Genomic DNA, 16,420 nt, shown 5'->3' with positions numbered 1-16,420 from the left:
TATATACTTGTATATTTTCTCACCCATTTCACCGAGTCAGGTGGCTGTCTCAATATCTCAGCCGTTTATCTCCCCGTATCTCTATCTTTGGGTGTTTTCGGTTTTCCAGAGTTTGGGAGTTTGGTTTGGGATTTTGGCATGCTAGCCGCTTCCTCAAATAAATCGCACGGCATTTGCATGTTGAGAAACAATTTCTCAGGTCGTGTGTTCGGTCTTGTTGATCTGGCCGGATTCGATTCGAGTCGATTCGATTGGATTGGATTATCTTGGCCCAGAGTTGGCGGAGGCCTTTGATATGAGCATGGAGCACAGACAACAGTGCCAACACTGCCATAGCCACACGACGATGGTCATAATATTTTTGCGCAATTCGGTTGTCGTCGAGCGGCTTTTTCGACGCGATTTATCGATCGTTAAGTAAATGCATTAATTTTTCTCACCGCTCGTGGCCATGTTCGCAGTAGAAGTAAAGAGGCTCAGCATGAATATATTTTGTTGTGCGAGTATTTCGGCCAGCATTGATTTATATTGCCCAGTGGAAAACTTAATTCCCAGCTTGTCAATTAATTATGGCCATGTAGTGCTCTGTGGCCTTTAATTTCTCACTCAATTCGGCGGCAATTGTCGTAATGAATGACATATTTCCAACCAACAACTCTATATATCGTTATATCGTTGAATCGGCTCTTTATAGCCAGTTGGATTTGTTTACCCAACTGATTAATGTTCGGCTCTTGTTTATTGTTAGGCAAGCTTTTCCACTTACCAGTAGCAGAGCGATAGCTTTCACTTGACTGCAATTGAATGGCACTGCCATTCGGTGATCCTCGTAACATTTGGTATTCAAATTGGGCTGACATCGGCCAGCACACACAACTTAATGCGAAATCTTAATTAAACAAAGTCTTGTGAGTGCCGAAATCACTTTGCCTTGAAGTGTTTGGCTTGAACAAAGCTCACACGGAACAAAATAAAGCGTTTATTATGCTGTTTAGATTTAGTGTTATTTGCTGTCCGATATCAGTTTGTAAATGGTTATTTGCCCCAGTGCAGCTTGCATGACAAGGAAAACCAATTTGAGCCAACACCTCGCACTTGGCCAACATTCTAAGTATGATTACAATACAAGAAATATGCTTTAATAACGCCAGCCAGAAGATTTGGCAATCAAATGCGCATGCATTAGCCAAAATGCTGAAAACCAATATACGATTTGGTACCCAAGTACCAACAATGCTGGGCCCCAGATTTTATGGGCACTTTTTCAAAAACCGCCAACGATTTCCATTAGATGCCAAATGCAAAGTGGGCGATTTTTGCGGGCGCTTTTCAAATGCCAGCGCGTTTAAAATCGCACAAAAACTTTTGCATGCGATTCGCTAATGCTTCCAACTAAATGATACTCGAACATTTTCATCCATATGCAAGATTCGTGATCATAAACATTTGTCATGGATGAATAATGCTGAGTGGTGTTTTGTAATGATTTCAAGGTTTAGAGGGCGGTTCAAATAAATATTGATGCCTAATTTATGTAAGATATCTCAAGAAGTAGTTGAGTACTAACATTAAAAAAGATTTCATTTAAGTATTTACGCCTTATTTATGTGAAATAACTTGTGAAGTAGTTGAGTACTAACATTAAAAATGATTTAATTTTGCTTTACTAGCAGCATTCTTCATTAAAGTTTAATTAAATATAAAAGCCTCACGTTTTCTTAGTTGAGCTTAAATAAATTGTTTTAATTTATATAATTATAGCTTTATTGAAAGCTTAGCTCGAGTATGATCCTAATAATTTCCTCAATTAAAGTAATCTAAAATGGAATCTAACTATTAATGCTGCCTCTTCGCCTCCATTCAATTTGGCCAGTTTTCAGCGCAATTTCCATGGGGTTTCCACACTTGCTGACCCTCCGCTGGGTTTGCGTTGTTTATTTTATGACATTTAAACAATTATTTTTCAGCACAAGCAACTGTTGTTGAAATATCATTTGATTTAACCAGCCAGTTGGCCGGGCCCACACCCTCATGGCGGAATGGTGGAATGGATGTGGCCAAAACGAGTCTTGGCCAGGGATTGAGATTGGGTTTGGAGTGGTAATGGTGGTGGTGGTGGTGGTGGTGCTGCATTTTGCTGGTGTCACAATGTCTGGGACCGCCAAGTTCTTCGACACTGTTGCTGTTCTCGCAAACGCCCCGCAGCCAAACACGAGATGTATATTTTATTTTTCATAATATAAAACAACAACAAAAAAATACTTGACCAAAAAAAAATCATGCATTTTGATATGAACCTGCTTTTGTTGTTGGCTCCTATGGCCGAAAATCGAATTCTTGAATGAACCATTAATCTTGTTGCCAGCTCGGTGGACTCGGTCATTAAATACCGCCGCTGTAATTGCAGTGCAGACACTGAAAAAAAAACTGTTGTATTCATTTGAATAACAATAACAATATATAGTAATAATATATAGTAATAATATAATATATAGTAATAATATATAGTAATAATATAATATATAGTAATAATATAAAGTAATAATTTATAGTAACAATATTTACTGGTAGACAAAGCCTCGAAATGCTTGATTTTTGGTATCTAAGAAGCTCAAGTTGTTGGGCATATTTTTTTTCTCTGTGTGAGCCTCGTTGTCTGCCTCTGCGATTTTCTCTGTTTCGGTTTCGCTTTAGTTTTTGCGAGCAAATTAATGCGGGTTTGTCATATTACAATTACTGCCTTTTTCTGGCCCGGCTCTGTGGCAGCTGGCATTATTACACCTGCGCCTCAATGGGACGGCAGTCGGCAGACGGTAGACGACAGACGGAGCGACTCCCCCTGGGGTGGCAGCCGTTTCGATCCGGTTCGGTATGGCGGTTTCACTCCATAACTCGATATGGTTTCTGGCTAGTAGTGGGTCGGTCAATTGGCCCGTTCTGCTCATTTGTTTAAGCCACTGGGAGCGGCCAAAGTTCAGCCGAAACGGTTGACAGTTCATAAGTTTTTCAGCCTGATTTGTTCCTTCCAAACACCAAATGTTGGTGTGTTCTCACGATTGTAATTTGACAAAAATTTTAATTGCGCTTGGTACTGAAAATATTGAGTAATGATTCTATATCCAAATTGGTCATGTGGTAGATAACGCAAATAACCTTTAAGCCTTAAGAAACTCTAAGATACCTTGGCAATCTGTAATGATATCAGAAAAATGCCCATTAAGTTGAAGTAGTAATGTATCCATGTCCAATAGCATTATGATCGCATACCTTGTAATGGACATTGACCTGTGTTTCCTAACAAATTGCACTATTTAATGGCATCCTGTTTCCATCTCACCAACTGCGATCATCTCCATCCAGCAGTGCAAATTTTATGGCGCTTTTTTCACGGTAGCCACGGCAACTCCTCTACACACAGTGGACAAATTGCCGAGCGGGAAAAAGTGAAAATCACCTCTTGAGATGTGATTTTTTTTCAATTTTCAAATTTTCCACGGCCCCCATGTATGGCAGGCATAATTTGTTAATTATTTTCCAAAGCACAGCTCGTGCGCCGGCTACAACTTAATCAAAGTGATGGGGCCAATTAAAACGCCGCCGCGGGATGCGATAAGAGTCCCAGACCCCACGACGAACTAGTTTAAAGAAAGCCTTTCTTCCACCACACGAGTGAAAGAAAGAAAGGTGGGGCTTGGGTGCGGACTTGGTCTTGATCTTGGTCTTGGTCTCGGATCGGATTGGATTCGATTGGATTGGATTGGAGTTTGTTGGGCTGGGTTTGAGTGAAGCGCATCGAAACGGAGCAAAACGAACCGCAGCTTAATTACGATGAGATAGAGGCGGAACTCAGCCCACGGATCAATAGATCCGCAGATCGATGGATGGCAGATCAGCGCCACGGAATTCCCCAGCTGATCCCGGTGGCTTAAAGATCCGAGATTGAGGCCTGCCGATCACAGATATCCGCAAACGGAGACCCCAGAGAGTTGGTCACTGAAATGATGGCACTGCACTGAAGACATCGTCTTTCTAAGTGGATTTTGAACTGATGGCGTTTCAAAAACAATACAACAATTATTTAAACAAATATTCAAATTTAAAATAAGAAAAATCAGATGTTTATTTTGACGATATACAAGTCTTTAACATCTTCTTTTCCACGCATAAGAAAAGTGGAAGTAGCTAGACGGTTGACAGTGGGCAGACTGGATCCTCCAGCGGAAGTGGGCGACTCATAGTCGTGAGTGAAAGATCAAGAACTTCCAGACATGCATACATCCGCTGGAGGAAGAGAACCAGAAACCAGAGCACTCAGACATCCGCGGGCGTTGCAACTTGTCAGCTAGGTGACTTGTCCAAATCACAATCATCAAGCGGTCCAAATTGCAAAGCTTCACAGCCGCCACTCTTTTACTAACCAAAACATAATTTCAGCAAGTCTGTTATATTCCCAATCGATGAGCTGAAATATGTTCGATCCTTTGCATTTCTTTGCTTTCAATTAATATTCCAACCATCGATTGCAGACCCTTTCGATTCCCTTGGCTGGCTCCAAAGTCCAAAGTTCCTCCCTGGGTTCCAGCCACCTGCCCGTCAATTAATGGCCTCCGACTCCAACTCCATCTCCGTCTCCATCTCCATCGCCGTCTGGCGGAGCCAACCAATACCAATTTCATCTTATTATCCCACACAGAACCCAGAAACTGGTTCTCAGGTTCTGTTTCTGTTACTGTTCTCTTCTGGCCTGGAAATCACGTTTCTGTGCTTTTCTGTGCCATGTCCAGTCTCTCGGCCTACCCGAAAAAAATCGGCTGAATTGGAGGCGAAAACCAACGCAGACAGAAAATGATTTGCAGTTCATTAAGACGAAACCCCCGGATCCAAAAGGAGCCAGAGACTAGACGATGACTAAGAGCACGATGGAGGGGCCTTTGTGGCGCATGTGAATGAAATTGGTTTCGGTTTGTCTCCCGACAGTTGGGAGGACAACAGTCCACAGGCTGGACAGCAAGTAGGCTTTGCCAGGCGGAGCTGCACTGAGAAAAATTTATCAGCCTTTACCTTTTCAAGAAACTGTCATTTTGCGCCAAGCTAGCTTTTCTTTCAACCGAATTATTGACTTGTGAAAATGTTATAATGTTTACTTGTGAAACCTCTTGTTGACTTTCATTTCACCATTTTCACAGATTATTTTAGCACCCCATTATTTGGCTTTATTTTTGGGTTCAAGGTTTTAGTGTTGCATAAACGAGTACTTTGTTTTTTATATTAGGTAATAATTTCTTCAAGTGCACTCCTCAGTGGAAATTTTTCAAAGTGTGCCCACCAATCCAGGCTGATCTTGACATGATAATTATGTCTGGACCGGGTGGTAATGCTATCCACTTGATAAGTCTGACAATACTTTGGCTTAGGTCCACAACGAGGTGGGATTTTTGTGCCTAGAAGCAGCGCCTCGTTGGCTCCAAATTTGTGGCCATTTGAACGCTTTCATCTGGGATGGCCCACACATGTGACCAATCAAGAGTAACGCCTTTGCTTTGGGGCCCGATCAACTTTGACGAAAGCTGTTGAAAATGTGCACAGAGCGAAAAACTTCACTATTATGATGATATTACTTAGCAAGTTTCACTTTTAGACAATAGATAGACAGAGCAGCACAATATAATTCTTTCTCTGCATATTAACTTTCATCATCGATAAGTCTGAACTCATTGGCAACCATATACTTTCTTGCAGCAGCACCGCCAGGAGTCGCAGTCGCCGGATTACCACCATCGCTATGCGAGCAATGGCAAACTGCCCCGAGCGACGGCACTGTCCACCAATGGCAATGGATTCTCCACCGGCACCACGCAAACGGTCACAGTGGATGTGCACCACCATCTCGGCGGAGGAGGAGGAGGAGGAGTAGGAGGTGCCTCCGCCGCCAAGCAGTTGTTGGCCAACGGCAATGGCAACGGCATCAGTGGCCACAGCCGCAGCAGCAGCCTGAGCCACAACATCCATGCGGCGGCCTACAGCGAACTGAGTGCCGCACCACCGGCCTTTGCCACACCGCCGACGCGTAGGCGGTTCTTCAACCACAAGAATCTGCGCAGTGCCCTCACTGGCGGAGGTGGTGGCGGTGGATCGGGAGTCGGCGGCATCGGCGGGGGAGCTGGAGGTGTGGGCGGTGGCCATCGACGCACTGCCTCCAATGGGGGTTGTCCCATTGACACGGCATCAATCCTGTCCGGAGGTAAGTTTAGAATGAAGTTTAAGTGTGGGTCAGGTTCAAAAGGTGGCACTAAAAGCTTGAAAGCAGCGGGGAAAGGCAATGTTACACCTGGAAAGGAATGGCTTTCAGTTCGAAGTAGAAATTCTCACCCAGCATCCATCACTAGATCATCCTCATCAGCATCATCACCATGATAACCAGCCGGAGGGCAAGGAGTCCAATGCCCTAAACACATCCACCTGCTCGGATTCGGCGGTCACTCGGAGACGGCGGAAGAACGTCAGCAACCACAACCTGAAGACCTCCGCCCGCCATGGAGCAAGTAGCGAGAATCGCCTGAACAGGCTCAGTTTGGCCGGAACGTCCGTCTATGCGGGTCATCTGTCCTCTCTGGTCTTTGGCAAGATCAAGTCCCTGTGGAGCGTGAACTCCTCCAACTCCAGCGAGGCGGGACTGAATCAGTTAGCAGGCACGGATCCGATCCACTTACGTGCATCCTTCTAATTCAAACGTTTCTGTTTGCACGTTGCATCCTCATTGTCGATCATTAATCCAGTTTTCGTCCTAATTCTTGTAAAGATTTTGCATGATTATTATTTCAACTTATAAATATTATATATATAATATGTATAATATAAATATATTTATAAATAATCTAATATATTTATAAATAATCTAATATATTTATAAAAAATCTAATATATTTATAAGTAATCTAATATGTATTACTTTGCCTTTCCTTCATAGGAAGCGATGCCCTTGACCACCACTCCTCTCTTCTAAACGAGAAGCTGCAGAAGGATCAGCTCCACGCTCGTCTCGGTCTGCTGCTCAACGATCCTGGCAGCAATGGAAACAGCAGCAGCAGCGGAAGTGGTTGTGAACCCATCTCGGCCCATTCCACCACCAGCACCACGAGTAGCAGCGGCGTGGGAGCGGCCAGCACCACCACCAGTGGCTCCTCGCAGAATGTCAGTCCGGAGCAAACGTTGGCCAGCGGAGCCGGAATGCTTAGCGGCAGCCAGCTGTCGGTGGCCACCAGTCACGGGGTCAAGGAGGATGCACTGAGCCTGTGCGGCAAGTTCAAGGCCGGCTGCTCCATGCTGCACGTGTACGAAGCCTTGCCCAGCAAGAGTCGCAAGGGAAATGTACGGAGATCGACGCGTGGCCAGCAGGCATCCAGTTCGAGCTCATCGGCGGCAGCGGCAGTGGGTTCCAGGGTGACAGCCTCCACCTTGGCGGCTGTTCAGTTGGCCCTGAAGCCGTTGTTCTTTGAGGTGCCGCTGCAGGAGCCAGATCCTCCGTACGTGGGTCGCCAGTGGCTGGTGCAGCAGTTGTCCAACATCCTGCTGGGAACCGAGACACGGGTGGTGCTCATCAACGGACAGCCGGGCACTGGAAAGACGGCATTCTGCCTGCAGCTGGTGGAGTACTCATGCTTTGGCCGCCGGCAGATGCAGGATGATCCCGATGGCATTTACAGCCAGCTCCAGTTGGGCGCCCACTGTGAGCGCATGCGCGGACTGGCCTCCCACATGGTGGGCTATCACTTCTGCCAGGCGGACGCCAATCTCACCTGCCAGGTGCCGGATTTCGTGCACTCCCTGGCCGCCCAACTGTGCCAGGCACCGCAGTTAACCGCCTACAGGGATTACCTGCTGTCGGAGCAGCATCTCCAGGACATTCTCAGTGTGCGCGAGTGCATCGCGGATGCGGAGAGAGTGATGAAGCTGGCAATCCTGGAGCCACTCGCTCACCTTCACCGGGCGGGCAAGATACCAGCCAAAGTGGCCGTCATCGTGGTGGATGCCTTGTGCGAAGCGGAGTACCATCGTCCCGATCATGGTCACACCATTGCCAGTTTCCTGGCACAGCTAACGCCGCATTTTCCAGCCTGGCTCAAGCTGGTGGCCACTGTGAGGACCCAGATGCTGGAGCTGGTGAAGGCACCCAGCTACACACAACTTACCCTGGACAGTTGGGCCAGCAGCCAGGCGCTGCAGCAGGATATGCTGGATTACATAGGCGCCCGGCTGGCAGATAGTCCGGAAATTCGAATGAACATCGGCGGAGGAGGAGGCCAGAACTCGCAGTCGGGCAGCCAACCGCAGACGAAGTTCGTGTCCCATCTTCAGTCCCTAAGCAGGGGCTCCATGCTGTACGCCAAGCTCATCCTGGATCTCATTGCACGCGGCCAGTTGGTTATCAAGTCGTCCAGCTACAAGGTGCTACCGGTCTCCCTCGCCCAGATCTTTCTGCTGCACTTCAACCTGCGCTTTCCCACCGCCCGTAGCTTTGAGCAGGCTGCTCCGATCCTCAATATCTGCCTGGCAGCTCTGTATCCCCTGACGCTGGACGAGATCTACTACAGCATGGAGGCACTCAGTCACGGACGGGAGGCACTCAGTTGGCCGGATTTCATGCAACGCTTCAAGCTGCTGGATGGATTTTTGATCAAGAGATTGGACAACACCTACATGTTCTTTCACAGCTCCTTGAGGGAGTGGCTGATGCGACGGGATGAGGGCGAGTCCAACAAGTTCCTCTGCGACGCCCGGCTGGGTCACGCCGGAATCGCTTTCCGATTGTCCCGGCTGCAGGCTCCATTGTCACCGCAGCTCACGCTGGAACTGGGTCACCACATGCTCAAAGCTCATTTGTATGGCGGAACGAGCCTGACGCTACTTTCTCCACGGGATCTGCAATCCTATTGGTTGGCGGGTGCGGCGGATAACATCTCCTCCTCGCTGGGCGCCCTGCGAAATGTCTACAGTCCGAACCTCAAAGTTTCCCGACTAGTTCTCTTGGCAGGCGCTTCACCGAATCACCGCACGGACTACATGGGAGGAGCTCCGATCCTTTGCATAGCTGCTCATGAGGGCATCCTTCCCATGGTTAGCCTGCTCCTGGAGTTCGGTGCCGATGTGGGCCTGACCAACAGTCAGGGCTGTACTCCCTTAATTCTGGCCGCCATGCGTGGCCACTGCGACGTAGTGCGTCCATTGGTAGCCGCCGGCAGCAGCCTCGGCCAGTTGGACATCACGCAGCGCTGTGCCCTCGTTCATGCCGCCCGCATGGGTCACCTCAGTGTGGTTAAGTACTTGCTCGCCTGCGACTGGTCACCACGACCGCACTCCCAAGATGTCACCAGATCGGTGGCCTTGCAGCAGGCACTCATTGGAGCCGCCGCGCAGGCGCACTGTAAGATCCTTGAGGATCTTCTCGATCTCAATGAGACCGAGTTTGACCTGGACGTTAATGGCATGGAGCCAAGCAGTGGTGAACTGGCGCTAACCGCCGCCGCTCGTCACGGATGCGTTGATGTGGTAGGCATCCTGCTCTCCCGCGGCGCTCAGATCGATGCAAGGAATCGGCAGGGATACTCGGCCCTTTGGCTGGCCGTCAAGGAGGGTCACTGGAGCGTGGTGGAGCATCTGCTGCAACGTGGTGCCCTGCTGGATGAACCCTTGGGACAGACAAGCAAGACGCCGCTAATGATCGCGGCGGAGGAGGGACACCTGGAGCTCGTTGAACTTCTGCTGGCTCGAGGAGCGGCACGGGAAGCTCAGGATCACGAGGGATTCACGGCACTCAGCTGGGCCTGTTTACGTGGCCACTTGGCGGCGGCCAAGACGCTCATAGAACACGGCTGTAATCGCCACCACGAGGATCACAATGGACGCACAGCCCTGGATCTGGCAGCCTATCAGGGAGCCGCTGGCCTGGTGCTCTATATCCTTGAGCAGGGCGGCAATCTGGAACACATCGATGTGCATGGAATGCGACCACTGGATCGGGCCATTGCCTGCCGCAACATCCAGGCCGTACAGGTGTTCCTGCGCAAGGGTGCCAAGCTGGGACCGACCACCTGGAGCATGGCCATGGGCAAGCCGGAGATTCTGGTGATACTGCTCAACAAGCTGCTGGAGGATGGCAATGTGCTGTACCGGAAAAACCGCTTCCAGGAGGCTGCCCATCGCTACCAGTATGCCCTGCGCAAGATCTCCGGACTGGAGCAGTTGCTCGAGAGGAATGCCATCTTCGCCCAGCTGCGGACCAATCTGCTGCTGAATCTGTCGCGCTGCAAGCGAAAACTGAATGTAAGTACCTTAAAATACGAGATGAGTTGCAGATGAGATGACTAACCGTTGCTGTTATTGGCAGGAACTTGACGCCTCCATAGATTTGGCCACGCAGGCGATTGCCCAGAAGCCGCACAGCTACGAAGGATACTACGCCAGGGCAAAGGCGCGCATGGAACTCGGTGCCCTGAATGAGGCGCTGGTGGACGCCAATGAGGCGATGCAGCAGGCCGCCCAAAGTGGTGTGCTCTGCGAAGTGGTCGAGGTGCTGAAGCGCATCCAGGCGGAGTTGCTCACGCGGATCAGCATCAGCAGCGAGGATCAGACCGGCAGAATGTCCAATATCGGCGGCGGTGCATCCGTCGCATACGAATCTCATCACGAGATCACCGATTTGTAAATGTCGATTGTTGTGTATTGTTGTACTCGTCGTATACCCTTCGAATTAATCGCTATTCCTACTTAAGAGCTACCCTAGACCTTACTTTTTGCTATTTATTGCCTTCGAATGTTTTTAATTTAAACCCACTGAAACTATCCTTGTAATTTCTTTTTTAATTGTCTTTTTAATTTTGTGTCTACGCATGTAAAAATTAGTTTTATACTCTGATTTAGCATAGGCATCAGTTCTTATCCATAACGAATATTAAATAAATGCGAATTCATTTAAGATTGAATAAACACACTATTTTGCTATTCGATGCAGCCTTTTGGGGATATACTTGTGCTCTCTGAGCTAAGATTATTAAACTTTCCTCATTTATTAGTGCATAGTTTTGAGCTGCTTCTTTAACAGAATATTGTTGAACAACCGAATAGAGTTGAAATGAGTGGGAACTACTTTAACGTATGCAGAATATATTACAAAATTTAATTTCAGAACACATTTAAAAGTAATTAAATTTATAAACAGAATTTAAAACAATTATGTAGGCTTATATATATATATGTGTGTGTATGTACAATTAAAGCTTAGCTATTTGAAGGGACAATTAAACATAGGAATGAAATAGTTGGGAATAACATGTGTGCTGATTTAAATACTTAGATTACTCAGTAGGAAGTTTAGAGAGCTTTCAATGCCATTTCAATGTAAAATAGCATTTGCATTTGTGGCCCATGAGGGTGAAGTAGCCATAAATAAGAACGTGTGCCCCGACGTATACTTAAGTACATTTAAAATAAACAATGGTAGTTCCCTTGTATTTACGAGGATTTTCCATTGAGTTTACTCAGTTCAGTTGGTTCTCCGCCATCGCCATGTACCAACCGGGATTCGACGAGCGGCGCTGAAATCTGCAAATGCAGAACGTAGTCGGCAGCTGGAAAAACAAAGTTTCTGTTACACCAGAGTCTTAAAGTGGGTACTAAATGGAAATATTGGGTGCTAGATGTGGCATGTTGTATTGGGAATAATCAGACATGGGTGAAAGCTGTGGATGAAAGCGGAGGAAACGAAAAGCGTGAGATACTTGCAGTGCACTAGGGGTGATATGCGTAAATGAATGTTCTACTAAAAACTCGTCTCACTTTGCTCCAGAAGGAATTCCAAATCATCGGGGCAGTCTATCGTGGGGAAGTCAATATTAGTCGACTCCTTCAGGATCACACCAATAGTTTTGTCCGCGCTCATCAGAAACAATGGCACATTCGCCTTGGCGAGCTCCTTTTGCAGGGAGCCCATTCCTCGAGCTGCCGTAAAATCGAATTCTGCAAGAAAGCACTTTCAAATATCTATAGGCAAAACTGAATCACAAATCATACCGTGCACATGGGCGCAATCCAAGACCACAGGTGCGGTACCATGAATGGTCAGAGCTTTTGAGATGCCCGAACGAACCCATTCGACGGCCGGGAAATACAGTGAACTGTGCTTCGGGCGAATCAGAATGTAGTTGATGCCATTGGTGGTCTGGAGTTTGGAGACACTCAGCACGGGTCGGGCGGCACGGTAAACCAGGAAAGCCACATCGGTACTCACGCCCAGCAAAAGACCGATCTCCACGCCCACAGCCAGACTCATAACGAAAGTAATGGCACCTGGGAGCAGCTCCCGCCGGCTGCAGCGCCACAGTGGCTTAATGACCTCGAACTCAATCATGAATATCACCGCCGAGATGATAACCGCACTGAGAGCGGCCTTTGGGATGTACTGGAAGTAGGGTGCCAGTAGGCCGAGCGCCAACAGAACCAGCACGCTTGTGTAGCACCCTCCCAGCGGCGTCCTTACTCCACTTGCGTGGTTGACGGCGCTGCGCGAGAAGGATCCTGTCACCGGCATGGAGCTGCAGAAGGCGCCACAAATGTTGCTCATGGAAAGGGCAATCAGTTCCCGCGTGGGACTCAGTCCGGCTCCTCCAAAGGCCTTCGAAATGGCTACATTGCCAAGCACGGCGATAATGGGTAGTATAAGCATGGAGGGACCCAGTTCCGAGAGCTGAAAATCATATTAAATTGATTTAGTTAGCTTCTTCAATTATCAGTTATATACATAAATAATTATTTTGCCTTTTTAGTTGCTCGATAAATGTTACTGTGTCTATTTTATCTTCGTTAAGCGGTTGCAATTAATTTTATAAACCTAAACCAAAATCTATTAAAAGGTAATACAAATTGAAATAATTTTAATTTATTCTAAAGCTAACTGACAATTAAAAACAAGAAATAAGTATCTTGAGCAAAACAACAACAAGTCAGACTGGCGAGAACTTAGTTAAACAGATGTTAAACCTTGGCGATAAATTAATTCGGTCACAAAAAAAGTTAATTAGTCTACTTGTGCTCACATACCATCTGTTCAAAGTTCTGTCTGATCTCAGTGCCATTCCTGTCCAGAATGGTGGTCTCAAACTTTGGCAGCGAGACGTTGGGCAGACCGCTCTTGACCTTTCCAGTGAGGATAAACGGGCAGCTCTCCATGTGCTCACATGTGCTGTAGGCCAGCACACTGGTCACCAGTACGACCAGCGCATTCCGACCAGTGGCTATTACCCAGATGCCACCACTTATAAGCTGCTGTGTTCGCAAGTTGCGGATGCGACCGTCCAGCTTTACGTCTTTGAGTTTCTATGGGAATGAAGTGGGATTAAACTGGATATTTGCAAAGATATTTTAGACTCTCTTACGCGCAGAAGCAGCAGAACTATAATGGAAGTCAGTCCAAGGGTAAAATCGCCTGTTCTAACTTTATGTAGATTTCCGAACACGGAGCGCATGGTATTTATGAAATCCGATCCGGATCCACCACGCAGACCCAGCAAACCCTTTAGCTGGGAGGTGCCAATGATGACGGCGGTGGCCGAGGTGAATCCCACGGTAACTGGCAGTGATATCAGGTCCACCAGGGCACCCAGTTTCAGCACTGCCATACCCAGCTCCACAATGCCGGAGATGAGGCACAGGAGTATCGCGTACGCCGGACCCGATCCCAATCCGAATCCCGTGTGCCGGCTGGTCATCAGTGCGAGCAACGCCGTGGGTCCAATGGTCACCTGCCGGCAGCTGCCCAGCATGGCGTATATGATGCCGCCCACAAAAGCAGAGTACAGACCATATTGGGGCTCCAGTCCGGCTAGCGTTGCGTATGCCAATCCTTGGGGCAACACCGTCAGTCCCACCGTCACTCCGGCTATCAGATCCGCCACTGCATCCTGGCCGGTGTAGCCGTGCAGCCACTTTAGACCCGGCAGCAGGCGGTATCCCCAGTCCCTAAGGGTCATGGCTTCTATTTCTGTGGGTTAAAAACAAAACACTATTAGAATACGTACTATTATTGAATATAACAAATTGGACCCATTGGAACAGGTAAAAGCCATTTTTTCCCAGCTCATTCTTACCAGTTTAAAAGGGGACTTTCAATAAGATTGAAATAGAATTACGTTGCAAATATTGAAGATCGAAAAGCAGGTTCAACGACATTTCCAATTCGCATAATTATACATTTGATTACGAGACGTCTGCGTGACAGACGAGACCAAAGAAAAGAAGACATCAACTTATCTACTACCAATAAGCAAGTCATAAATAAAAGTCGTAGAATTCAAAACCATAGACGAAATACGGGTTTATGGTAAATAGAAGAAAATAGCTGCCAGAATTACAAATGGCTCATTGAGCAAACTAGATGGTATAAATTAAACAAAGCTCAGCAAAACAGGTTTGCGTTTTTTTACATTTTCTGGAACTGAAAGTTAATAAAAATGTCAAAATAATTTGGCAAGTATCCGAAAGAAATCAAAGCTTTTATCAGCATTTAAAAGAATTCTTACTGAATCCTTAGAAATTATTATTTATATGTGCAAGTTATTATAAGCATTTTGAAGAAACCTCTCTGAATCCTCAGAAATTATTATATATACATATGTGTAAGCTATTTAACTTACTATGGTTCTTTATTTTGATGGTGGCTGAACTAAGGAATTATTTTAAAGATTTTTTAATAATGGTAATGTCACCATATTCATATTTAAGAGTAACTTAGCTAGACAGCTGTTCTCAGGGCTAACACACGACACACAATATGACATTTCGTGCAAGTTAAACCCATATAATCTAAAAAGTCTATCTAACAGCAATTCATTGAATTTGGTGGGAAACTCACGTATTTAAACAAATGTTTTGATGTTGTTGTCTGTGCGAAGGGCGCGTTCCATTCAAAACGCGAGTTTCGGTTCGAATTCTCCTCGCGGAAAGAGCGGGGAGCTCTGGAGAAGATCAGGTCGGTTCGGCAGTTGGCCAGAGACTGAGGAACGATCGCGTGAACGAAGAATTCCTGATCAGTGATCACACGACCAGCTCAATTAGCTGAACAAGTGCAAGTGGCGGAGTTGAAAGTATGGGTTCGGGTCGCTGAAAACGTGATCGAATTGCTTGATCGTATATGCACGAGATACGTGCTCTTTAATTGAATTTCGCTTTGTTTACAAACTATTCTTTTCAATTTAGAGCCAATAATTATGGCGAAATTGTTTGCTTGTTGTGTCATTTGCAAATATTTGCCAATCGCCTGTGGAAAGAATGGGAAGTTTAGAATTGCTATTAGTTCCAGCAAGCAATGATAATGCGATTCATACAATGTCGACAGTTTTGAAGCGTTTAGTAAACTATTAGCAAGCATTGTGAAATAAGAATGGAATATCGTGTGCCTTAAAATTATCAGAGCGATTAACTAGAATGATTTTATAAAAAAAAACCTATAAAGGGAAGGTGTAAATACATCGGTCATGTTAGAGAACTTAAATGGGTTCGTAGATATTTCAAAATACAATAAAATTTGATTTAGATATTTAAATATACAATAAAAACGAACTACATTTTGGCATTTTCGTAAGACAATCTATAAAGTTCCATTACCGGCTGACCTTGTGGGTTCATAAACTATTGAATTCCAGAGGTCAGATAAGACGAAAAGTCCTAATCAGTACGGAAACGTGTAGTTCAAGTGGTTTTATCAGCACTTTGTAACCGGAATCGAGCAAAAATGACAAACGTGCGAAAAGTTTATTAACCCTTCGAAGAAACTGGAGAAATCCGTTCTTTACCGGTCCACGAAACCAAAATAATTGGAGAGATCAGTGATTACATACTGCAATACATATATGTACATAAATACATACATACATAAACATAATTACCGATTGTTGACAGACGGCGTAAGAAAACTGAGCTTTATTTATCTTTTTGCTTTCTTTTTTACCCTGGCATGCCAAGAAACTAGTTTTGCACTGTATTTGTGTAAATGTAAACAAATTGAGAAGATACAAAAACAGTTGATTCAATTGTTTAGTATTGTTTGTTTATTTATAACGCGAGCCAATTCCCGAAGAATTTGCAACAACAAATGGGTCAAGTTAAAAGGGAAGTGGGACAGGCGTAAAAAACCAAAATCACAAATCCAGTAACACTTCTTACTCAAATATTATTACCAAAATTATTTATCAACTATTAACACTTAACATTCAAGTTAAAAAAATCGCAATGCTAACACTTTTACCGGTGAAATTGAAATAAATAAATTTGTTTGCTTGCCAGCGAACAGCTGAAAGTCAAGAGTTGCCACCGCTCACGAACTTTCACAGTTTCACTGGCGCCCTCTGGCGGCGGTTGTAGCAAGTAAGGG

At 46.0% G+C, this 16,420-nt stretch overlaps 2 protein-coding genes across 10 annotated transcripts in view; one reads left to right on the top strand and one right to left on the bottom strand.

Moving 5' to 3' along the window:
* LOC6533833 (protein TANC2) overlaps nt 1-10,983 on the top strand; it is a 49,394-nt gene extending 38,411 nt beyond the window's left edge. For 3 of the 5 annotated variants that reach the window (XM_039374546.1, XM_015194795.2, XM_039374545.2), the window contains 3 exons: nt 5,740-6,241; nt 6,968-10,320; nt 10,385-10,983. In XM_039374546.1, the coding sequence (XP_039230480.1) occupies nt 5,740-6,241; nt 6,968-10,320; nt 10,385-10,702 (4,173 nt within the window). In that variant the 3' untranslated portion in view covers nt 10,703-10,983. Of the gene's footprint in view, nt 1-5,739; nt 6,242-6,386; nt 6,690-6,967; nt 10,321-10,384 lie in introns of all 5 variants that reach the window. The other 2 variants (XM_002094497.3, XM_015194796.2) reach the window with 2 other exon arrangements.
* A 56-nt stretch (nt 10,984-11,039) lies between these two features.
* On the bottom strand, nt 11,040-16,367 carry LOC6533832 (sodium-independent sulfate anion transporter). 5 transcript variants are annotated; one of them, XM_015194789.2, is made up of 6 exons: nt 16,227-16,365; nt 13,428-14,032; nt 13,093-13,368; nt 12,067-12,739; nt 11,833-12,012; nt 11,040-11,624 (listed from the first exon to the last, which is right to left on the bottom strand). In XM_015194789.2, the coding sequence occupies exons 2-6, from the start codon at nt 14,019-14,021 to the stop codon at nt 11,509-11,511; spliced, it is 1,839 nt and encodes a 612-aa protein (XP_015050275.1). In that variant the 5' UTR covers nt 14,022-14,032; nt 16,227-16,365; the 3' UTR covers nt 11,040-11,508. The 5 variants fall into 5 exon arrangements, with proteins under 5 accessions (XP_015050275.1, XP_015050278.1, XP_002094532.1 ...); XM_015194792.2 differs by lacking the exon at nt 16,227-16,365 and adding an exon at nt 15,936-16,140; XM_002094496.3 differs by lacking the exon at nt 16,227-16,365 and adding an exon at nt 14,903-15,568.
* Nucleotides 16,368-16,420: the final 53 nt, after the last annotated feature.

Source organism: Drosophila yakuba, chromosome 3L (genome assembly GCF_016746365.2).
Source record: "Drosophila yakuba strain Tai18E2 chromosome 3L, Prin_Dyak_Tai18E2_2.1, whole genome shotgun sequence".
Lineage (NCBI taxonomy): Eukaryota > Metazoa > Arthropoda > Insecta > Diptera > Drosophilidae > Drosophila > Drosophila yakuba.
The sequence above is the reverse complement of the archived record's forward strand: the minus strand, read 5'-3'. Positions and strand labels throughout refer to the sequence as shown.